Source organism: Xenia sp. Carnegie-2017, unplaced genomic scaffold (assembly GCF_021976095.1).
Source record: "Xenia sp. Carnegie-2017 unplaced genomic scaffold, XeniaSp_v1 HiC_scaffold_2, whole genome shotgun sequence".
Classification (NCBI taxonomy): domain Eukaryota; kingdom Metazoa; phylum Cnidaria; class Anthozoa; order Malacalcyonacea; family Xeniidae; genus Xenia; species Xenia sp. Carnegie-2017.
In genome coordinates this window covers 494,524-520,638 of record NW_025813482.1, presented here as the reverse complement: position 1 = coordinate 520,638, position 26,115 = coordinate 494,524, and the positions used below count along the sequence as shown (strand labels likewise).

Below are 26,115 nucleotides of genomic sequence, written 5' to 3'. Positions count from 1 at the left end.
TAGAATTTTAATTGATAGAGCTGGGTGGGTGTTGATGTGTATTTATATATTCACTTTGAAAAGATATCACTCGGGAACTACTGAATATATGAACAAACATCGCGTCAAATGTTTAGAACCGGTCCTGAAAACGATGCTATATTTATCATTTAAAAAATCATTGTAACATTTCTGCAGAGGCGCCAGCAAGAGGTTGCGACGCCCCTCCCCCCAATCATTCTAAGGTCTTTATATATGTAGCTTGTGAAATAAAACAGTGCGAAATGTATTTAAGTGACATTTTGTGAGTGATTTGCTACCCCCCCTAAAAAAATCCTGCCGGCACCTCTGCATTAAGTAAACGAGGTCTTCTGTAACTTATGTATGGATAAAATAGTGATTCATGGGTGAACTACCACTTCTAAGGATATCTTTAACACCCTGTATACTGTAAAATTGTAAAAATTTATGAAGATAGAGATCAAAAGAAAATCCTATGCGCAAAGGATTTTCTTGTTTGGCATTGTTCTCTTTCTTGGTCCGTTTGCAACCCAGGCAAAACAACGAAGTTTAGATATGCAAGCAAAGGGCAGCAAGCTCGGTAATCAAAAGAAAGCTTAAATTTATAAGGGCATGTTCTGTCATAAGCATAAGGACAAACAAAGACAAAAGAAAATACAAAAGATAGCAATGAAGTGAATGACACAAGCATCAGCATCAGCATAAGCACTGCAACTTGACATAAGAATAAGGTAGAACAAAATCAAAATGAAAAGAAAATCCCTTTTCTTTAATTTTCTTAAAACTAAGGACAATATACTTTGCTTTGTCGCTAGTGAAAACTAGGCTATATGCATTCATTTTGTATTCATATTGAAATCTATTGCTTCCTACGGATCATTAAGGCTTATTTCCATTTAGTGCAAATTGTTGCGAAATGGACTTTTTCAGATCACTTTTTTTTCAATTATAGGCTCTCGACGGGAACAGTTTTACACTACTGCACACAATTCAAAAGAAAGTGATCGATTCAATTCAAAAGAAAGTGACGCATTGTTGCAACACAAAACCCAATACCTTCTGATCCCATAGGCATTTAAGAAATTTAGGAAGCGGCAAAACGATCTTAGACGTGAAAATCCTGCCAAATAGGCAAGGATACATTCCGGAGAGGGGCGAAATTAGAACGCTAGTTGGGGAGTGAATTTTCATACATTCAGCTCTGTCCAGAAAATAGCGTTCTACTTTCGCCCTGATTCCTAACGTTTCATCTTTTACAAACTGGAGAATTCAAGAATGAATGTAATGACAACAAACAACAAAAACGTTTGATCCTCTGACCTTGGCAGATCGAGGAAAGGCTCCAGTGTTTGTACATGTCCAGTGATATTGGTTTTCAATCCAGCAAAGCGTTAAGTTACGTTTTATACTTTGATAATTACGACGTGTTTGGGTTTTTTGGGCAATATTTGAAGTGGATGAAATTAGATAACATGAAAACGTAATGCAAAGTGTAGAAGGTCATGCAGAAGGTGTAGAAGGTCATGCAGCAAGGACCAAAATGTAGCTTTGTTAATGTAGTGATAGTAAATTATTTTAATTAATATATGTAAATGGTACGCAACTTTGAGATATAATGCATGACTCAATAAATAAAGTTTTGGTTGGAGAATGTGCCTCTTACAGATATTTTCTTCTTTTAATGCTTCCTTCTGAAATTCATCGCCTTCCTCCACCAGTATCACAACCCATTTATTTTATGTAGCAATTCCCCAATCATTTTCATGAATATTAGGGTGATAAATTATGTTGTAGGATGTTTAAATAAAAAATAAAATAAAAAATAAGAATAATTCTGACATCGTAATGAACGTATGAGTTATACAGCATGCATGTTTGAAAACGTTGACACGTCAACAGCTATATTCAAATAAAAAAGAATCGAGGAATGATCATCGACATTGTTAAAAACATAATCTACTTTTTCAAGCTATTCCTTACCATAGCTTTTCGTTTCAAGCTTCTTTCTTTTGTTAAGTTTTTCAACTACAACACACTACATCTTAAAATCTTTCGTTATGCCGTTTTAAAAAATATTTCCACTACGCACCTGTCACAATCTATGGCCTTTTTCTTTGCTCATCTCAAGAAGAAATGTTTTGAGAAAGCAAGTTCATATAAACTACAATGACAGGAGGTACAAATTTCCCCAAATGCATCACATCACAAAACACGTTAGTAGATACTCATTAAGATGCACAGGAATTAGTTGAGCCCGGTAGTTGACAAGCGAATTGGCGACCATTCCGAAATAACAACAGAAATGTCATTTAAAGATTTCTACCGAAAGGAAATTTACTTGGTTCTAGACTCACTTATTATCTAGTATACCGATACCATTAAAGTTTGCATCGACCAGATAAAACCTCTTGGAGAGAGCTTACAGCTGCCACTAGAAAGGCCGAAGGCTGAAACAGTTAATAAAATGTGTAGTCTTTTTCCACCGCTGGCGGTAAAAGATGTTGATGCAGAAATACTGCTGTCTGAGTTGGAAATTTTCAATATTGTGTAATCACAACTTAAATCAGAACCCAAATCCCTTCAAGACGTTGCGTTATTTGCTTTCAAACAAAAAAGTCTTTCCAACGGTGTGCAAGACGTGTCAACTATTGCTGACCGCTCCAGTGTCCGTGGCAAGATGAAAGGTGTTTCAGCATGCTTGAGATTGTCAAAAACTGCCTGAGATCCACAATGAAAGATACGCGATTAAATGACTTAATCGTTTTTGCATGCGAAAAAGATCTTACGGACAATGTTGACTTAAATGTTATTTTAAAAAATTGGGCAACTGCAAAGATGCGAAAAAGCCATTAAAGATTTAAGAATACGCTAAAGTGCGTTCTGCCAGAAGAATACAACATGTATTAAAAAATATATAGTGAAAATCTGTTCAATCAACCCAATATTTTATTATTGAATAAGTACTGTTCCATATGATCTGCAGGGCATCTTGCGTCCTTGCAGGGCAATTTCATCCCAGCCCCCCCATTTAAAAGTTGCTAGTTTCGCCCCTGTATGCAGGATTCGACTTAATTCATGCGCAAAGGTGAAGTGTCTGGAACGGATACATTCACAATAAAAACGGTGGGATTTAAAAAAAAATTAACAAGCTAGTAAAAAGCCAAACTATTGTTGTGGTGGTAGATGATGGACTGAATTTCTAACCACAACATTTGAATGACAAACAAAATTTTTCAGACATGAAAACTGAATACATCGTTCTCCAAAGGTGTTCGATAGCTGTCGTAATTTACCTTAAATAAAGTTCATTTTCTGTTGCTTCTATGTTGTCAAAAGGATGAAGTTTTGTCATTTATGTAATTTATTTTTAAGGGCCAGTGAAACCAAAATTTTGCTCGTTAAAATTATGTATTGCCGAGAACTCTTAACAGTTTTATCATGTCTTTTTGTTCTCAAAATATTGAAGTTTTGTAAAGTCTATTTACACAACCAGGACGTCACTAAGCGTTGCGAGGAAAGTATTCTGATCTAATATGCCGGACTGAGTTCCTGCATTTTGAGTGGTAATGGAATAAAATCATGCGTATGGCACTATGGCATCCAAAAGTTGCTCGGAAAATGTTGGATATTTGTAAATTTACAGCATCAACATGCAATATCACGTCTGCACTCGATAATAAAGAGATATGTGTATGTTAGTTCTCTTCATGGAACTGATAATTCAAATAGCAAAATTTTCGTTTTACAGGCCCTTTTCGATAGAAGAGTTCTCTTCAATGAAAACGTTCTTTAACTAACAAAATTTTTGTTTTACCGGCCCTTAAAGAAGGAGCGAAAAGTGCGACAATTGTCACGAAACACGGCACTCAGATATTTATAACAACACCTCACAGAAAATTTGAGCTCCTACTCCAATATATAGTTAACTAGAACCTATCAAGCTATTGCAAACGAAAAACAGAAATCTCATCAGGAAAAATCACTCAAACACATAAAAGCGGTATTAATACAGTCATTGATAGATCCAAGGTAATGTTATTGCCAGAGAAAAAGGATGGCATTTAAACAAGAACACAGTTTTTTTAAATATGGCTAGTGAAATCATCCAAATGAACATTGCTTATTCAAGAATCAACTATGTAATACAAGTAATAAATGAAATATAAACAACGTACATGAATGATTTTGTTTTACTCGGACAAAGTTCTTCAGTTGTTTTAAACGGATTTGATTAACTAAAGCCCTGCCAATAAGTGGACGAGTGAGCGTTAATCATCACGGCACTTTAATATTGACGAATCGAAATGTCCAACGCCATAGCAAGTTCGGTGTTTGAAAATATGTTTAATGGCTTACGAAAAACCTTAACTTTATTTTTATTCTTCTTTGTACATGCTAACAAAACCATTATACATATAACAAATGTCCATCGCACCGATCTATGTATACCTAAAGCATTTAGCGGAGGCAATGACTGCTGGAAAAAATTTCAAAAAGTTACACCTGACGTGATGCTATGATTTTGTACTTTCTGCTTGCACGATACGAAGCGCGACTGTATTGCCTTTCATCTTTTGGCAAGTTTCAGCACAATCCCTTTGCGAGGTGGTTTAGAATCCAATTCTGTATTATCAGGCGTTTCTGCCTCGGTCGAGAGTAACTTTACAGTCCAATTTGAGTTCACTGTAGTACTGTCAGGACTACCAACTGGAGAGTGAATAGGACTGGTAGCTCTTGACGACACAGGTGATGGGGGAACAGAAAACACATTTGGAGTCGGTGGGTTATTTATACGATCGAAATCTGTATCCGAAAGCGGAAATGTTCTTAAAGGCCACGGTTCAATTACTGGCCAAGCCTCACAACTATCTTCATTGTCAATTGACGAATGTTTACGATTGCTGTTCTGTTTGGAACTTTTCGCTGATCGTTCAACTTTGTTGTTCAAAGGATCTGAAGGTAGCATGTTTACTAATGCAACGGAAAGCCCAGTCGGCGAAGTTACATTTAGAGAATTACTAAGAGATGGGTTAGTAGATGTAGGCGACGGCGCACCTGATGAATTATGATTTGCAGTTAAATGTCCATCAAAGAGAAGTGATCCCGGAGATACTGGCTCCGGGGTAGTTGCTTCACTTCGTGCCGGACGTTTTTTCTTCTTGATGGCCAAACCCACAAACCGCTTTCGCTCATTCTCTTCGCATTTTAAATGTCTTAGTGCGAACGAAAGATTTGATAGATCTTCTAGATTTTCGTCATCCTCTTCCTAAAAACATTCGTGATAAAAAGCAAGATTAGTCCACAGATTCGACCGACTACTTAAGAATTGTGCACGCAAAATTAAAACGTAATAACGGAATCAGCAAGGTCAAATTTAGGATATATTTGAAGTTCATCCCCCCTTATCCCATCTCTCATAAGTGTGCAACAAAATTTACACTCTCGCACCAGCAATATTAGATTTTCATCTCCTTAAGTAACAAAAATAACTTGTTGCCCGTTAAAATGGGATTTTTTCAGTTTTATTATACGAAACAAATAGATAAAATTTAACTATTGTCTGTTAAGTTTTAGGTATATGGGTAAGACGGCATTGGTAATAAGAACAAAAAGTGATTACACGGTAGTTCGAGGCTATTTTTGAAGTTCTCGTCACAAATGACGTCATGCCCATCCAACTATAACTGAACAGACAACGCCATTTTTGAAGTTCTCATCGCAAATGACGTCATGCCTATACAACTAACTGAACAGACAACGGTCAAACGTAATTTATTTGTTAAATACACGTAGCTTGGACTTATTCATCAATGCTTTAAATAATCCCACTAGCATAGAAAATTCTCTTGATTTTTTTTTGCATTAAAACTGTATAAACGAGAAACAGCTCACCAATCCATGCTCCTTGGGTGTTATTGTAATTTCACGCCAAGCCGGGGTAAGTATCTCCTTATACTGCAATTTCTCCACCCTCGTCGTTGAGGCCATGGAGTACGGAATGACAATATTGTTGATGTCAAATGCATTGCTATTGGGTTTCTTTTTCTTAGCATTAAATGCCCCAGAACCAAACGCGTTATTAAAAGTGGTTGGACTAGGTGTGTTTGACATTGGACTGGACGGTCTACTGCTACCAGATGGCAGGGACAAGCTACGAGCGCGTTTCTGCAACTGGTTAGCTGAAAATAACACAAAGAAGACATGATGCGACCATAAACAAGTGCTACAGGGTTTCTCAAAAAAATGCTTATCTTTGGTAATTATGCTTGTCTCGGTAAATTGGCCAACATTTAGAATTTGCGTGATTCAGCAAAAATTGATAAAACATGTTGTGTGTTTATGCGATTAGGCTGAATTGGTTATCTCGTTGCCTTAAGCACACTATCTAAAAAAGCGCCCTCATTAACATGGACGGATTCACTGGGGAGGGGGGTGGGTGCCGGGTGTACCACCCCAAAAACTTTACATTTCATGTTGTGTTTTTGGGTGTGGTGGCGATGGTACATAAATTGTTCTCCCCTCTAAGAAACATTTCACCCCTTGGTCTTACGTCACCTCTTTACCAGCTCACTTCATTAAAATTTTTTGCACCACCCATGTAAAGAATATGAAAACCCGTCCATGTTATCTACCCAATTTCAACACATTGCCATGCAAACAATGAACTCTAAATACGGATTACAGTGAAGTGTAAAAAAGTAAGAAAAATATCAAAGACTTAATAAAATAGAAAGCTTCGTTACAATTAACAAAATTCACCATGTCAGGAGACTGGGACTCAGAAACCGGTCGTGTGTAAAATTTGGTAAAACATCAGAAAAACCGTAATTTTAACTAACAGGAAGTGATAATAAATTGTTAATTTACATCATATAATAACCACAAGAATTTGAACAATTTCATTGGTCAAGAGCTATGATCTATAAGAGGACCGGACACACGGCATTGACGTCACAGAAAATTTGGAGAATGAATATATATCTGTGCAAGCAAGTGGCTCTGCAAAGCCTATTTGTAAGTTTTCGTTTCTTTAAAACAAATTGTTTTACCCAAACTTGATTCTTAACACAATGTCAAAATATTTCATGTAATGATCAATTATAATCATAAAAGTTATTAAGCATTGTGAGTGACATAGTACTACAATAAAAACTCTTATACAAGCCACAAAAAATGGTATGTCAGAAGAACCAATGCAATTTAATCCTAGAGTTGTAATTTCAATAAAAATGAATGTAGTTCTGTTTAGCAGTAGGTTCACAGTTGTGCTGAATAGTTTACAGTGCTGTTGTATTATGATATCTGGTTCAAATTATTCAAAAGCAACCACAGCAATGCACGTATTTTAATAATATCATAGTATTTTGAATTTTACATTGTTTTTTCTTGTATGTCAACAAGTTCAAGATATTTTTTAACATGCACTCTATAAAACTTCCTGAATGTCAATATGTTATATTGATAAGACACCAACCAACATCAGTCTGTACCATTGGTCTGTACTCAGTGTCCAAGCAAAGTTAACTCAAAATTTAATAAAAAATACAAACTTCGAACTCAGTCAAGACTTAGCTAGGTAACATTTTTAGCTTCAATACGTACTTCTTTAATTCATTTTTGTCGAGTTAATCGATAGAGATGTTTGCAAGAAGCTGTTTACGAACAAATATCGCTATGTGAAGACTGAAGTGTCCAAATGTTCGCACTTGAACATCTAGAAGACATTTATGATCACACGAAAAAATGTCGCCTATTCCTTAACAAAGTTTCACACCGCATACTTTATTGACATCATTGTACCGATTTGTGCGTGTATTTCATAAAATGCAAAAGCATATCTTTCAATCTAAAACTGCCTGGTTGAGTCTGTTTGTTTTCACTGGTTGAATGTCGTAATGAAACAATATTATTATAAATTACTCAAATCATTAGGGAGTGAATAATAAAAATAATTTTTCAAGTGGAAGTTTTTCAACCAAAATTTCCTATTGGCATCCATGTTTTTGACAACACTTCCCAGGCCCCTTTGTACACCCAGTTAATTTAATAGAAATCAATGGTTCAAATGTGTCTTGTACGTACGTATTTTTTACGTACAACTATCAGCTCGTTGTAGCAAAATGAGTAATTTCAGTCAAATCCGTCCGCAAAAAGGAAAACTTTGGAGTCAAAAATTGATGATGCACACAAACTTACATAATCTGAGACCAGCACTGACTGCAGCAGATCGTTTGTTCACTTTTGACGATTTTTGCCTCAAAATTCGATCGTTCTTTGCTGAACTTGAGGTCTTTTTCTTGTTCTTTCTGTCTCTAAGATTTCGTATGTCTTTACGAAATGAAAAGAGAAAGAAATGCATTAATATATCTTAAAAGATAATTGTGGAAATCATGCAATTACCATTTCGACAAAACCGAAGTCACCAGCAACACCTCAAAATGGTAATAAATGCAAAGCTCATGTCTCTTGACATATTTTTTAAAAAACGCTCGCCATACGCTCGTATCCAATAACGAGGAAAAAATGGTAGAAAACCATGCATCGCTTCTTTAGGTGAAAACATCAACGATTGGAAAATTATTTAAGTAAAGCAGCAAAACTATCAAATTGCTTAATAAGACAAATCTTTTTTCAAAAAGGCTTGTCTTAAGCAATTTTAACTGGTAAAACTTGATAGAATCAAAGCAAAAACATTTATCAGATACATGAACGCGATTGAACATACCATGTTTTTTGTAGGACGTTGCCAGCGTTTCCTTTCCTTCTTTCTTCTTAGTTACACCTGGAGTACTTGCAGAGCGAACATATTTCCTGAAATATTTGATGAAATAGCTATATTTACAGCCATAAAGCATATGTACAGTGTTCGCGGTGGAAAATAAAAACCAAATCCTAGCTTGAATATTACAAAAATATTGATTGCCAAATGCAATTACCGAATGCCCACATTGGAGAAGTCACGCGTTGCCTTAACAAAATAAATTTTAGCAGTAATTTTTCCTTGGCTGGCCCAAACCATTGAAGAGTTTATGTAACAGTTTTTGCACACAGATTCAACTTATTCTTTTGGTATTAACACTTGAGTTTAGCTTACAAGGAATGAAATAGAGCATTGCCTCCTTGGGAAGAGCTCCAACATTAATATGCGCTAAACATTAACGAACTTCTTCCGAGGACAATTACAATGATTAATACTATCAAAATTACAAGGTTAAATAGTTGGAATGTTATTAAACAAAAAGAATGATAGCACAGCGCTATAACCAACAACTACAAACAATAAGCTATAAACTATAAACTATAAGAATGATAGCGCTGTGCTATCATTCTTTTTGTTTACTATCAAAATTCCAGCAAAGCCCCTCTTCACTTAATTCGTAAGCTATTCTCTATTAGTCTAAATCCGAACTTCTTTTCGAAACTGTCATAATTTAGGTTCGAGCCTTTCGACAAACCAGTTCATAAAAAAAGTATAAGCGTATCCCAGTGGGAAAGAACTGTCTAAAGGGGTGTTTATATGATCCCAGCTAACCGTACGTAATTCAGTGAGGCGTGAAATAAATTCGGGCATTGAAAGAAGGCAAAATTTCAAGCGTAAAAATCATTACCATTGTTAAGCGCCATATGTCATTCTTGTTGTAATTCTCAAATTAGGCCAAATTGGTTGTTTTAATTTTAAATGTTTTGCTTAGTTATGAAATCAGAAAATCTCAAATTGCTCAAGAAGATTTATGTGATGATGAGTATTGAATCGTTTCCATTTGCCATAAATCATTTAACGCTTGACTGAATCCAGGCTACCCGGGCTCATGTAAATAGCCCCTAATACTCGACATCGTTTAGGTTACCGCTATTTTCAAAACGGGCAGTAACAATGAATTAAACTCAGGGACGTAGAAGAACGGAAAGTTTTGTCTGGCAATGTAAATATTTCGATGTTCAATAAGCATAAAAACAAGAGATTGCAAAAGAAATAAGCAATTCCTTTCATCCGATATTTACATAGCACGACCAAAAATACAGGCAGCAATGCCACTGCTCAAACTTCACTGAAGGCAATGCAATAATTACTGACCGTTTTGTTCCAAAGGTTTTGTGATCATTGGGAGCGTTAAGTTTGAATATTCTGCTCTGGAAATTGCCTTTTTTTAACAAAGAACCAAAGTGTAGTGACAGTGGTATCTCTGAAATAAAAAATTATTTTCAACGATCAACTGAATCGCATGAGAAATTTCAAGACTTATTATCTCTTTTGGAAACTAATTTCCCAACATAATGCGAATTTACTTTTTTCTCGTTCTCCCGTAAATACATGCACGAAATTTACAGAGCATTATAAAGGAAAGGCATTCTTGACGGTGGCTACAGTCGCGTCGCAAGCTTGATAAGTGAGAAAGGCAATATACGTACATATATACATAGAAACAATTGATTTCTAAAGAACTCAATACGGAAAATTATGTATATCACGATAAAATCCCCCCTCACTTATTGAGCTTGCATTACGCCACTGGTTAACTGCTTACCAAACGGTCAAAAAATTTAATGCCGGAGGGTGACGATTGTGACATAGAAGGACGTAACAACAAATTAAAAACAATGACGGATTCTGTTTCGCCTACATGCGAAAGATTATAATTCTCGTTTCTTTGGTAGAAGTAATCAACGAATAGCAAAGTTTTGACGGTCCACACAACAGTATTGACTTACAATATATCCAGCTTGGTTTTCAAGTTCAACATAAAGCTAGAATCATGCAAAGACATAATAATTGTATAATATGCATTATGTTGATAAAATTTGCAAAACGGCAAAAAATAAAAGATATCAGTGTACAAAAATGACTAAAGCGATATGACCGTATATAATTATGGTTAATGTAGCTACAAATGCGTTATTTGAGGACAACTTCGGTTAACATGTTTGAATAACATCTATTAGTACGGTTGCATGAAAGGCAAAGTTGACTAGGCGCAAACGCCATGAAAAAGGCCTTGAAGCCATTGCACGACAAATTCCAATTGCGAAAATCGTAAAAATCCAGGCTCAGAGATCACTTTACATTCATCTTTAGAATGTTTATAAATTTCTGGTTCAACATCACTCAGATTTGACAAAAAGAAAAATGTAAACAAATTGCTTATTTGTCCAAAACATTTTTTTCTAGTGCATCATATTAATGCAACCTGCCTTGAGTTGTGGATTGTTGTAAAAATAAAACTTTGTTGCCGTATTTTTTAATACTGTTGCTTTTGTAAAGTATTGATTCTATAAAAGTTGATAACCTTTGCCATACAATGGTTTATTTTGGGACGTGTTGTAGAAATTTACGTATCGTCCTAAACCTAAATTCAAAAGCTCTGATCTTTGTTTGAAATCATGAGTTACATCGAAAATGTATTGTCAAATTACAATGTTTAGAAAAAAATAAAAGCACAGTTCACTAATTCCATGAGACAGAAAAACCAAAAATGCTACCTACACATGTATGTACTATAGAGGAATGGGTGCAATATTCACCAATCAGCATCTTTTAGACATTTCAAAAATAAATATATGTATCCATAAATTTGGTATGGTATACCTTTTATAACTAATATCTATCTCATCCTCAATTCACACCTAACTTTCTACTCACCATTATCAAATGACAACACAGGATGAAAAGCTAAGTCAACAAGAGCAACTCGATCCTTCATGCTTTGCTTTGGCATCATCTTTGGCAAACTGGGTGGACTTTGCCGACACAATACACAAGGCATACATAAATCCTCACAAGAGCACAGCAAGCTTGAGTTGGATCTTTCAAGCTTTGACAAATGGAAAAGTTTCCTCTTCCTCCATTCTTTAACTGACCTTGTTCTAGCAGCTGTACAAGTATCAATATCGTTCATTTGTGACTTGATGGTAGATTTCTTCATGTTCAACAGCAAATCCTTTTCAAACAAATTGGTAGAAGTTTTGGAAACAAAGTTATTGACTGAAGACAAAGCGTTAGTGCTTTCCTCGTCGTTACAATGATTCAATTTAGAAGCAACGATGTCTGTCTCTCGGATTTATCAAACCTTGGCTCGCTAATGACACCAAAACATTTTGATCATTACCATGCCTTTGTTCGTTAAGACGATGGCCATCTTTTGCCACGCACGGTTTTGTACGCTTCTTCACATCTCCAATTGCTGCTCAATGTCGATGACCTGCGAACGTAACCATGTCCATTTTGACGCGATGCTGCCCCGATCGGCATAAAACTGAGTCAACGGGTTACTGAATCTACAATAAATCATACTAATACTAGTTGTATATGAACATACACGACACTCAAATTAGGCAATGGTGGAGTGGGGGGAGGCATGGGTACAAGTCCTTTGACAAAGTAAAAATTTATTTAACTTGCAAAGCCATACAAAGATAATAAAGGTTAAGAGCAGAGAACAACAAACCTCAGAAGTAAGTTATCTAGTTATAAAATGTTTACCATTTAGGTGATTGGAGCAAAAAAAATACATTGAAGAGTTACAAAGCTAACAAGAAGCATTATTTATGTAAATGAATATTATTGAGAATAAGATTACTGTAGAAAGTTAGCAGACAGATGCTTTGCTATTACGAACAAGGGATTTCTCCTAAAATTGCCATATATTTTTATTGCTTAATTTTCATACTACTTCTACACCTTTTAACAGTGTGCACGATATCAAAACAACATAAAAACATACATATTTGTTCAGCTACATGTGCTATGTTAAATACAACAGGAGACAATTAATAATTTTATGATCAGTAATTTTATGAGCAATTTAATTTCCAAGGAAATAAAATCAATTGTATTAAAAATTTTAGCCAGTGACATATTTACTTGAAATGATACTAAACAATCTCAAAGAGTTGACTTACTGTAATACAATACATTGCACTGTTGATATGTACAATATGTATAAGTGATGTACTTTTTGAGGAAAAAATCTTATCCTAAATAGAGAAGTAATAAGTGACACACATAGGATGTTTAGTCATATTTTTGTTTCCTAGCAAGTTGGCCCAGCATTTTGAAAGAAATTAAAGAATACATTCAGTATTCTTAATGGTTTATAAATTGAAACTATTGCTTTTCTTCAGTTGCTTATTTACATAATGGAGGCACATAAAATGACTCCCATTCAATTTAGAAACAGGTGTGTACTAAGAAGCAATTATAGCAGTTAAAATGGTCAGAATTTGAATACTACAGGTACAAGGATGCTTCTCAGAGCACATAACAACACATCTTAAGTTGTATGCAAGTCAATAAATAAAGTTGATAGGTAGCTTGACAATAAAATATGGCAGTTTATTGAAGTTGCATGCATGTGCAAATTCTTATACATACATCCCCTGGAAAAACTTAACAAGTGAAAAGGCAGACACTGGATAAAGTTAGAACATAGAATAAAACACTTTACTAAAAACTTATTTTGTTGAATGCATGGTGCATTTAAGTAAGTAAAAAGGTACAATAAGACAACGCACGAATTAAACAAAGGCTAAGACAATTGCTTACACTAAAAAAGAATTGAAAATGCCTAATGACTGCCAATCATCATGTACTTTCATCACATAGCATTTGCCAATTCTAACAGGACAACATCAAATACGACGCTATTTTAATTTGTAGACGTATTTGTACACTAATTTATGTATTTTAAGTAAAGAGCTATCTGTGTAATTTCATAAAATTTCTTGAACATTAGATCGGACCATGCTGCTCAATGGCTTTATTTCCGGTTAGAATAACATAAGCAAATATCGGTAGATTAAACAATTCGCTTGAAAGAAACATATACTTTCTTTCAGTTACGTACCCTTTAGGTTTAGGATCATTATTACCGATGTTCAAATCCATTTCATCACAGTCTCACCTCCCGAACTACATTCGGTTGCATCAGAATCGCCTACATGTTCCGTAAGTTCAAGTTGACAGACCAAAGTTCTGGCCGCATTTCCATCGTTTTCGACGTCTAAATTAACCACACTCTTTTCTGGGATGTTATTAACAGTATTTTCCCAGAAGTACATTCTTCCTTTTGCTGTTATCACAAGCTTGCCCCTTGTCTATTACATGTCACTGAGTTTATTGTTGTTTCGATAGTCTTCTTCTTGGTCGAAGGCAACACTTCATTGTGCTTTGTTTCCTCTTTGCTATGAGAATAAATTTGCTGACTCTTTCTACGATTTAAAGCAAACGTTTGCAGTTGTTCAGTAACATGGTTTTCCAGTTGCCGCGATTGCAATACGCGAAGTCTTTTTTCGAGTTTACGACAGCGGAGAGAAAGCCGTGTTTGACTTTGGGCAACACTGGTCACTTTCTTCTCTAACAAATTTCTTGACAACGGCTCAGCACAATATACTGATTCGCGCTGATTTTCATGCAATTCACCCTCCGAAGACTGACAACTGCTTCGATTCTCCAGCGAGTCCGAACCACATGTTTTGTTGTTGTTATTGGGATCCGGTGGGCGTCGAAAGAAGAGTTTCTTCTTTAGCCGAAATCGGTCGAGTGTTTTGTTCATCGCCAGAATCAACATTTCCAGAGGTTAGATTTGCCCTATCGTTATTTGTACTATCCGACTTAATCAGGCCGGACGATCCTTTAACGCGCAAGACAAGGTCTTCAATCTTGCTGCTTCGGAGGCAAGCGCGGGAGCCATTTGCGCCATTCATGCCTTACGATAGGAAAACGCAAAACAAACCTAAAATACAAAACAAACCTGATTGAAAACAAGACTGATTAAGGTATTACTGGACGTTCAAATTGTTGTTTCGCGGCGTTGGCAATCAAATTCAACCCAACAATTTGAAAATCAGAGCACGTGATCGCCACGTCCTTTTGGCGTAGTTTCTAATTCTCGCAATTGTACACGCCGAGTATTGCAAAACCAGTTTTTTCCGATCGAAAAATACACCACTTAAACGAACAAGCCAAACCAAAAAAATAACAGAAATTCATAGATAAACACCTCTGTACGCATTTTCGACTACTTTATGTCTTCAACACTCACGTTCTCAGTCTTGCTGAATGAAATTCTCCACAATATGGCGATTAAATTCTCACAATATGGCCGCTGAATTCGTCGTAGCTTCGTCTAATATTTTTTAATCACATGGCTTGTTGTTTGAACACAAGCAACCACCCTGCAATACTGCATTGCCATTGGTGCAAAATGACGTCAGGGAAGTTGCTTAGCGAGTATATTGAGAGAATATATCTTTTCATCGCGACCTCTTCCTGTATTGTAGGACCTGAAATGGACAAATACGATTAAAATAATAAACAGCGTACTGCATACATAGTGAACATTTAACACGAACAAAAATATCCCAAGTACACACAATTAACGAGAGATCATAACCATTTTCAGTGTTGGGATAAAATGTTGGCGTTCGAAAATGGAAGCAATATGGCTGCCGTTTGTTGTTCAAATATGCCCTGTCCTTCTTTATTCATTGAAATCATCGCCCATTGATTTTCAAGCTATATCACTTTCAAATATTGAAAAGCAACGCATTTAGTATAATTTGGTACTTCCTAAAGCTAGTATTCTAAATCATGACAAGTTTCAACAAAATATATACTACAGCAAGGGGGGGCGTCAATAATATTAAAATAGTCCATATTAAATATTGGTATTAGGGTGTAACAGCTGATTTGTTCTAACATAAAAAAAGGCGATAAACTTTCTAAAAGTGCAAACGTATGATATTTTCAACATAAAACTTAACTTTGATGAATTAAAACGCAGCTTAATGATTTTTCTTTGAAGCTAATTATCATCATCGTTCCAAGAAAAAATAATGAATAAAATTAAAAAGAAAATCTGCTGACAGTTATTTTCATAGAGGTTTCGTAGTTGATAAAACAACATTAATGTTCAGCATTTTGATCACATCTTTCTATTATATTATGTATCGTCTGCTTGAATTTGCTACTCTGAATTCTTTGACTGGTCACTTTCTAGTTTCTACTTGTAGTAACTGGTTAGACTTAAACGTAAGCCTCAAAATTTCAATCATTGCCCACCTTTGCTGAAACGAATTCTGTTAAAATTTGAAGAAAAACTCGCGTCTTGACGTCTTATGAACTTTACTCTGCTGGCAATCATGATAAGGAATTAATGAAGAAAAGTTTATTGAACTTACTTATAATTTGTAGTATACAAATTTGCGACTCTGTTTGATTGTCACTTCCTTTAGTCGACCGCTGATATTTAAGCGCTGGCGCAATCTCTAAATAACACTGCGTCTGTCAGGTGTGGTCATGGGTGTGGTTATTATGTTTGAATAATAATTTAATATTTCTCTTCAAACCAAGAAAGTCATAGTTATTTTAGAATTTTTTCTAATCTATGTATGGGCTATTGTGTTATAAATGTACACAAAAATAAATTTATATTCCGTCAAATCTGTTAAAGTTATCCTCTTGCTTAGCTAACATTTCAGAAATTCCACTACAAAACAAAATAATATCATAATCCCCCCCCGAAAAACAGTGAAATAATAAGCGAATTGCGGGATTTCACAGTTGAATGGAGAGAATCCGAAAGTGTTTCATTATAGTTTTCTTTCAATTTTCTGTTGTTTTCTGTCACGAATATGACTACATCAATGCGTACGACGCAGGAAACGATCAATTTCTCAACGTTGGTCAAATAGTAAATTCGAAAAAGTATCTTATATACGATGTCAATCCTGGCGAGGGCTTTAATCTCCGACGAGATGTCTATTTAAGGGTTGCTAATCTTGTAAAATTGCTGAACGAGAACGGAAACTGGACGCTTGTAGTGCCTCCATGGCGACATTTGTACCACTGGAAAACACACGACATCAAGCAAAATGCCATGCCTTGGAAAACGTTTTTTGACATGAAAAGTCTTAACCGTTATATACCTGTCATTGAATTTGAAGACTTTGTCAACGAGACAGGTAGCTCTGTCATTGACCTAACCATGTATTTGCAACGATACAAAGAAGGATGGGTTAATGGTGAATGGGAAGAAAAAATGGATGAGCGAGAATGCCTTGATGAACCCCCCTTCAGGTATAAAATAGGATGATAGTAGTATGTTGTCAGCATATTTTTTCTTTGAATAGTTGCTGTTACTTTAAAATTTAATGAGTCGAGTTTTGTTGTATTACCTATTGAAATATTTCAATTCAATGAAAATATTTGGAGAGATTGTTGGATAGTCAGTGCTATCGGATGTGCTTTGTATAAGTTGATTAGTAATTCATCATTTCTGTGGCATAACCTGTATGCATGTTTGGCCCAGCTATGTAAATTTCAGACCTTAAGGATTATATAGTTCTTTCGAGATATATTGTTTTACAAGGAGTGAACAATGAAATTTTTACAAAGCATGACCAAACTGGCAATTGTATTATAAATTTTAAGAGGAAAAAACATTGGTTTGACTGTCTTTGTCATAGAGTATAACATGTTTTTTCACAACTCTTGCTCACACTCATTGTAGGGTTCTATATAAGTCTTGATTTGTTTAATGCATTTTTTGTAGTCAAAAAAAGGTCAAACTTCAAGTGTCTGTTTCTGTTTGATTTGTTTTTGTTATTTTTCATTGACTGTTTTTTACACAATTGGTTTGAGAAGTCTTGAATATGTTTCTCAAAATGCAGTATGGCCATTATTGTTGTTGTTATTTTGCAACAAAAGAGATGTAATCCTGTGTGTTTCATGTTTTAGTGTTTGTATTTTTGAGGTATGAAAAAAGACTGTGCTTTTTGTGTTGTTATATATGTGATGGTGTACATACTTTATAGTGATTCAGTCTATTTTGTTTATAACAAATTTATTATAAAATTGTCTGAATATAGGCTTCAATCAAATAGTAGATAAACTCTTGTACAAAGCTAGGTTCTAAATAAGATGGTAAAGACAATTTGCTGAAATAAATTTCAATGTGTGGATTAACAGCACTTGTGCAAGTTGCACGTTATTTTTTACTGAAATATAAAAATTTCATGCAATATTTCGAACAATATGCAAAAGAAGAAATGCTTGATATAAATTGGGATTATTTTTAATATGATATCAATATGATTAAAACATCAATAAAAAGATAAAAACAAAAGAAAGTTGTCATATTTGAGTAGTAGTGCACTACATGGTTTACTAAACACACATTTTCAAATTATTCATTTTTAATCATGACTTTGGGTGACTATTTTTCTGAATAAACTTGCTTAATGTTTTTGAGTAATATGCTATGCATTTCTACAATGCAAAAGTAACCAATATTACTAGTATTTTGTTATTACTACCAAGGTTTGTTGAGAGAAATTTGCTTTTCAGTAATCTTATCATTCTACAGATATACTTAGCTAAATAGTCAAATTCAAAATTTCAATCAAATGTTTTTATTGAAAAGACATGATTGATACATTAGGAAATACTTTACAAAGTATTGACACTTTAAAAATTTCACACTCAATTTTAAAAATTAACTTCAAAGCAAAAGTCTTTCCACATTGGATTTCATCTTCTCTCATTATAACAATATGTGGTTTCTGTTGTTTAAATTATTATCATTGTTTGTATTATTAATATTGTAGGACTTGTAAAATGTGGAATGGTACATTAGGTAATGCAAGGATTGTTTTGGCTAAAAAATTACCCAGACCTAATGTGTGTGACATAGGCTGACCTCAGTGTGTCTCACACGAGGACTGAATACCTCTTTCATATAAGTGTAATCATCTTGAAAGGTTTTTGAGAATACCTTATTGACAACTTTTTTTTTGTAGGAAAGTTGAAGGTGGAAATTATGAAGGATATTTCTGGGGCTTGAATGATGTATACCAAAGAATTCAAGTGCATGTCGGTTCAAGGTCTTGCTAGTATCTTGAAGCCTACATTACTGAACCTCAATGTAAGGTAATCAAGTACGCTATCTTTTACGAGAGTATTGTACAAAAGTTAAGCTACCTAAAGTCAGTGGTGTTGTCAGACCACCTTTGCTAACTGCCAAGTAAATTTCATATTTTAGCATATTTTCTTCCTTAGAAATCTACTCTTTACAGTGAGTAAAGCAAACGAAACACGAGCGCTGCTCTTGTCACTTTCTGCATTGTAGTATATACAATCAATGAATGATAGCGCATTTAATAAACGCTACATTTGATGAACACAGTTTTTTATACATATACATTCTACGGTCCAACTTATACTTACGGACACCTCTCGGAGGTGGACGACACCTCTTGGAGGTGGACGACACATCTCGGAGGCGGACGACACCTCTCGTAAGCGGACAACGCCTGTAAGAGGACAATGCTTTTTGATCCATGCCAACATGATTCTTTTCACTTTTCATAAGTGAACATCTCCCATAAGCGAACATTTCCCATAAGCGAATATCTCTGAGTTTCGTAAACGGACACCAGGAGGTGGTTTCTAGTGTGTCCGCCTGCCGAAGGTTCGACTGTTTTAGTTAAGCAGTAATCTCAAGTTAGCTCGTAAATTCCAAGATTCTTGAAAAGTCCCCGATTTTCTTACTTTATTTCCCAGGCTCCCGAAAGGAAGACGAGGCACAATCCTGTAGCTATACATTCATCGTGCTTTCATACATCAAAATTTTTTTAAATAGTAAAACAAAGACTTTGTCGTGGTGAAAAATTTAAAAATTGTCTTAAAAAGAGCAAATACCATGGTGAATGGTCAATTACTATTTCTGAAATTCTAAAATGTTCCCATTTCTAAAATCACTCAGCCAGTTGAGCTATTGAGCGAGCCGTGGTCGTTAGTTGTACGTGCGAGATTCATAAATCAATTAATTTTCATAAAAACGTTGTTCGTGAAACCTTACGTAATCCTCCTAATCGACTCCCCTCCCCAAATTCCGAGAATTACTTTTAAAATAGAAATCTCCCAAACCATCTTAACTGGTTTAACAAATTCCGAGATCTTGGGATGAAAACAATTAGCTACGGGCTTTGTCTCTACGAAAACATTTCCGTCAGTTTATTTCTCAGCGAAGAACAAGTAGTGAGGTTGATAAAAAGCTTAGAAAATGGAAATATTTCACCTAAAACGAAGCTTTCTTTCTTTTCTTGTTGTTTTTCAATGGTTGGCTTTCACTCTAGTGTTCTTTAGTTAAAAGGTAAGGCTAAGTCGTTTAAAATTGTGTCGTCTGAAAGTAAAACTTACTTTCCGAGTGCTCTTCCTTCGACTAACAAGCGTACATGATTTGCGTTCTCAAAACTTGTGTTTAAATTTATTTCTTTAATTTTATTTGTTAAATTACTTGTGATGGACAGGAAAAATTTTTTCGGAGGCAATTAACATAGCAGACTATTTAAGACTATCGTAAGCGACGCTTGCCATATGATAATACGCCTTATTATTATATAGCAAGCGTCACTTCCGGCAAAAAGCGCGCTTTGATTGGCTAAGAAACATTTTTGCTGGTCCATTATTTTCCCGTAATCGACCTTGGTCCAAAACTCGTAATTTTACAGTCAACTGTAAACAACTTCGTAAAGCAAACAGCAAAACGCAAAAAAATAGAAACAAAAAACCATTTACGAATGTGATTCGAGTAAAAACACTTGGAGAACAGTTGAACTATCCAGACGATACAATTTGAAACGATTTATTCTTTAATAGACGAAAACTAGAAAAGTGAAAGCCAACCGGTAAAAAACAGCAAGGACTAGAAAGAAAGCAAGCTTTGCTTGAGGTCAAATAATGCCATATAATAAACCTTTTAATAACTTCGCTCTCTCGGTCTTTACGGAGAAATATCGGACCTCTGTCTTTTTGTACAAACCTTGCCCTACGGGATCGGTCTGTACAAAAAACGTCGATGCGATATTTCTCCGTAGAGACCTCGCGCTCGGTTGTTAAGGGGTTAAGAAAACTCATCTCTAAGTTATGATAGAGTTTTTTTTATTTTGACCATTGTAATATTCAGAATAATATTCTTGTTCGTATTTCATATCCAGTCTTTGACCTGTGGGCTCAGGTCGTCCACAGTGTCTTGGGCATGTCAGCGTTAAGGAAACATCAACGAAAGCTAGATCTAATCCCATTCACTTTTATAAATAGCAACTTCTATAACAGGCATTAATTGCAAAAAGCGATTACATTTTTGTTTGGCTTACGTAATTTTTATATGACGTTTGCTTTGTTTTATCATAATATTAGTTATTAAGTCATTACCTCATTAAAAATGCCGTAGCGTCATAGCTCTTCTCTATTTTTTGTGCACGTCACATTTCTTCAGCTAAAAGCTTCTTTCTGTATTAAAATCTTAGTATAAATTACCCAAAAAAACAAATTTTTCGTTCCGTTCATTAAAGACAACACGCTTTCATGGTGAGAACTGTAGAGGCTGACATTCAAATTGTGTTGAATAATAACCACAAATATAGAACCACAATAGATATGACTAGTATCGCGAGGCTTACGAAGTTCCGACCATTCAAAATATATTCTTTTGAACTTTTTTAGATCTGTATTTGTGGACAGATTTGAGGAAGTACTTCACATTGAATATGGGCAAACTGAATATTGGAAGGTAATGCGTTCTTTTTGTAATGAGGTAATTTAAGCTCACAAAAAATATCGTCAACGTATCTGCGGTAAAATAGTGGTTTAGTGTCGTTGTAATTGTTTAGCCAGTTTCGTTCATATGAGCCCATGAAAATGTTAGCAAGTATGGGTGCTAAGGGAGAACCCATCGCAACATCGTCCGTCTGGTCATAAAATTTTCCATTAAATAAAAAATGCGTCTTTGCTGTCGCTACCAAAAACAGTTGCGTGAGGTCCGTCCTGTTTATAGTGATACTGGGGTTGTGAGTAAATATTCTGTCAATTGCTAGGTTGATGGTTTCAGTAAGTGGTATGTTAGTGAATAGGCTTTCAACGTCGTAGGAGATGAAGAATTTGTGACAAGAGGTGGATGAGTTAAAAGATGAGAAGTCATCGAACAAAGTGAAAGAATCTTTAGTGGAGTGGTCATCTGGTATGAGTGGTGTTAGTAGAGAACTAAGATACTACAAGATACTATAATCTATAGCTAGATTATAATTGTATGCGTTGGTTGATGAAACTATCGGTCGTAGTGGAGGCGCTTGTTCTGGTTCTCGTTTCTTGTGGATTTTCGGTAAGCCATAGAAGTGTGATGGTTGAGAACCTCTGAGGAAGATATCATTGTAAACTTTGTTGTTAATCGAGTCTTTCTTTAGAAGCTTTCTTAACAGTTTTTGCAGTTTTGCTTCACGTGATAGTTACGATAGATTTGACGATCCAGGATGACAACTTTGTCCGGTTTGAGAATAATAATGTTTAGATTGTTTCGAATGTTTTTAAGAATGGAATGTTTTTTGAAGTCGGCTGGTGTCGGGTGGTAAGATGAGACGTATGAGTGAGCGATGTGTGCCAGTTCTGTATTGAGATGCGTGTAGTCTTTTTGATTGCGAATATTGCATTTTATAGCTTGGTGGATTCTTTCGAATGTTGTCAGAATGGGCTCACATGAACGAAACTGGCTAAACAATTACAACGACACTAAACCACTATTTTACCGCAGATACGTTGACGATATTTTTTGTGTTTTTACTAACGAAACTGAGGCCATGAAATTTTATAATTACATTAACACACAGCACGCAAACATTAGATTTTCATTTGAAACTGCACAACAAGATCAACTGCCATTTCTTGACATTTTACTAACAAAATCCCATGATACCTGTACAACGTATACATATCACAAACCAACATACACAGGACTTCTGATGAACTATTTTAGTTTTACATCACCTTCATATAAAACCGGACTTATACGACCAATGGCTTTCAAAGAGACATAAAAAACATCACATCCATTCTTTTACGAAACTCCTTCCCACTACACTTTATTAACAGAACCGTAAAACGATATCCTGACAGCAAAAATAACAATAACCTCAAACTGGACACTGAAACTCCTGATACGACGACCACGACCAACGGAAACAAAATTCCAAAATAACAACTCTATACTTCAAACTACCATACATCGGACATTACTTACGACACACACAACGCAGAGTTACAATTATTATGAAACGCTTCTGTACAGATATTGACATTCGACTAATTTTCACAACATTCAAAATCAAAAACCTTTTCAAAGACCCTATGCCAGATTCAGTTAAATCCATGGTGGTATATAAATTCAGTTGCGTGGGATGTAACTCCCTATACATTGGCGAAACCTAGCGCCATTTATCCACCAGAATCAGGGAACATACCACAACAGACAAAAACTGTCATATCTACCGACACCTTCTTAAATCTCACTCAGGTAAAACCAACTTTTCACCCTCATGCTTCAAAATCATCGACACTGCAGACACCTCATTCTCCCTTAAAATCAAAGAAGCACTCCACATTAACAAAACTAACCTTGACCTATATGATCAAGTTTTTAAATTCAACACAATTTTTAGTTTAGATTTCTAAAGAAATGAACTATGCCCAAATCTGAATTACATATACAAAGCATAACCAAACTCTCGAGCTAACCTCATATTTTTGTCAAATTTTTATGCTCAAAAATTCATTTTCATTAAATAGATGTTCACGTTTACGAAGCATAAAAACCGCTTTTTGTTATCATAGGCACGGCGTAGTTTGGTTTTTGCAAAACACTTGAGGAAAATTGGAAATAATTTTCGTCAAGAGCATTTGAATTCTAATGACAAGAAAGACTTAACTGAGTTAAAGTACGATTGGCGTAAAAATGAAAGAAAAGATGGTAGCGCTTTGGGTGGCCCCTATCTTGCTATTCATCTTCGTCGAGCTGATTTTCTTTATGCTAGAAAAGAGCATGTACCAAGTTTGGACGGCGCCATTCAACAGGTTAAGACTATTTTGAAAAAAGAAAATTTAGACAAGGTGTTTCTTGCTACAGATGCTTTAGAAAATGGTACGTATGACAATGCTATATGTGATAATTACTCCTATTATGAGACTGCTTCCGCTTGCGATTCAATGATTAAAAGCAATTGCCGATTTACATAATAAACATAGTTTGCGCTAATTTTTTAAGTTCGACGCAAAGTTTTCAAATCTCATTTAATGAAATAACGTCTAAGATAAATGTTCATTTTGTCTTTATGGTAGCAATTTTTGTGGGTAGCTTGCGAAGCCGAACAAATTTTTTTTGTGTCGAGTATTTATAATTACCAATAGTATGTGATCTTTTTTAAGAATATCGCTGTTTCTAGCTTCAAGTTTAGTCTGTAAGAGTGTTATAGACGCTTTAATTCTGTGGCCGGTTGCACGAAACCTGGATAGCGTTATCCATTGGATAGCAAAAATTTTCAAACTTGTAGAAGTTGTGTTTATATTTTTCTTGCGACAAAGAAGTTTTGTAATCTTCGAAACAATATTTTATTTTAGTGACTGCATACTTAAAATAGTAAAAATAGTTTTACAGTTGTGAAGTAATGTTTTGTTAACTTTGCCTGTTCATATGGAATATCGAATTTCGGTTGAGTGAAGGACTTGTATCATATTCTCTACAGAAAATTTGAAAGACAGCTTGTTGAAGAAATAGTATTTATTTCAAAAATATTTTTCATCAGAAATAGCGATGAGTTTTTCGTTAAAATTTTTGAGATTTCTTGAGGACGTCGCTACGATTTTGTTTTTGTGGCAAGCCAACTTTTGCGCGATGTAAGCACGTGAACACAAATACATAATTTGGAATTTTAGCAAGAGCGTTAGTTTGGGACAATTATTGAGCCTTTGGAATAAACAGTGAGGAAATAGAAAATATTCATCTGATGATAAGTGTCAAAAGAAGGGATAATAATTTCATAAAGTTTTTAGAAAACGTCTCGTAGATATGTTGATGTACATTAATTGGGCATCACTGGAACTCCATCCTTAGAATGATTAAACATATGTACGCATTGCGTACTTATTTTTAACGAGACTGTGTTTCAAATTTTATGAGATTGAACTTTGACTTCATTTAAGAACGGAAGTTACTTTACAAAGGCTAATTACTATTTCAACTCTTTCGAAAACATTGAAAAAACTACGAGCATGGTACAACGAAAGAAGCAATGTTGTAATTTCAGTACATAAAATGTTTTCAACTTGCTCATGCTCCTGCTGTACGACAGTTGTAAGAAATAAACACTGCCTAAAAAAAAGTCGATCACACTTTAATTTAAGAAAAGAAGTTTTTTATGTTATAGCACCGGCTAACTTAATAATTTTCCATTACACTTGTGTGTCATGTATTTAACGAGTAAAAAGTACAACGTAAACTAACAACTGTGATGGTGTTTTTCGCATACATCAAATTTACTTTTCTATTGCATGCCATGAAAGTTACATGAAATAACACTTAGAAAAGGAGAGACTTCATGGATATTGTTTTGTAGCGAATATCCAATTACGTCATTTATATGAACTCGAACTTTGAACAAATTGTTTTCTTTTATGCTGATGACAATTGAATATTTTTGTAGAAATTGAATACTTGAAAGAAAGATTACCGGTCGTCAAATATGAGCCAACAAAATCTGTCCTCAAGAAATATGGTGACGGTGGCGTTGCGATTATTGATCAGTGGATTTGTGCACATGCGCAATACTTCGTCGGCACCAAGGAGTCCACGTTTTCTTTCCGGATACAGGAAGAGAGGGATATTCTTGGTTTTAATGCTGACACTACATTTAATTGCTTATGTTCGGACAAAGAAATTAGTAAATGTGAACAACCTACTCGTTGGAGAATTGTGTATTGAATTAAGGCCTAAAATTTTTCAAAAGATTCTTCTATCGTATTTCTCTCTCTACTTGTAGCGGCTTAGCCAGCCCTCAATTATGGTTCTGCTACACATCAAAATTAGAACACAATTGTTGATTTTCTGTCAAAAGTAACTGTTTTACAGTCTGTGCACAACGACAAGTTTGCATAGCAGTACTAAATTTGCTGGTTGGCTACGGCATTGCATATCAAATTTGCTGGCTGGCTACGGCATTGCATATTAAATTTGAATACAAGTTTTGGAATTCTGTGTCTTGTGTTTTCGCATGTGTCGTGTTCCTAGTACCATA

At 35.1% G+C, this 26,115-nt stretch overlaps 2 protein-coding genes across 2 annotated transcripts; one reads left to right on the top strand and one right to left on the bottom strand.

The window, feature by feature from the left end:
* Window positions 1–3,992: 3,992 nt before the first annotated feature.
* On the bottom strand, window positions 3,993–16,203 carry LOC124440405 (KAT8 regulatory NSL complex subunit 1-like). Its single transcript, XM_046990803.1, has 12 exons — window positions 16,058–16,203; window positions 15,039–15,279; window positions 14,075–14,729; window positions 13,899–13,997; window positions 12,315–12,366; window positions 12,169–12,273; window positions 11,639–12,057; window positions 10,076–10,184; window positions 8,726–8,811; window positions 8,197–8,328; window positions 5,893–6,179; window positions 3,993–5,266 (listed from the first exon to the last, which is right to left on the bottom strand). Exons 3-12 carry the CDS (start codon window positions 14,562–14,564, stop codon window positions 4,568–4,570), a joined length of 2,478 nt encoding a protein of 825 aa, XP_046846759.1. The 5' UTR covers window positions 14,565–14,729; window positions 15,039–15,279; window positions 16,058–16,203; the 3' UTR covers window positions 3,993–4,567.
* A 101-nt stretch (window positions 16,204–16,304) lies between these two features.
* Window positions 16,305–26,070, top strand: LOC124440704 (GDP-fucose protein O-fucosyltransferase 2-like). Its single transcript, XM_046991133.1, is given in 6 exon segments — window positions 16,305–17,074; window positions 18,796–18,855; window positions 18,857–18,925; window positions 21,503–21,569; window positions 23,660–23,966; window positions 25,525–26,070. Coding segments are annotated over 6 exon segments (1,293 nt in total). The 5' UTR covers window positions 16,305–16,562; the 3' UTR covers window positions 25,803–26,070.
* Window positions 26,071–26,115: the final 45 nt, after the last annotated feature.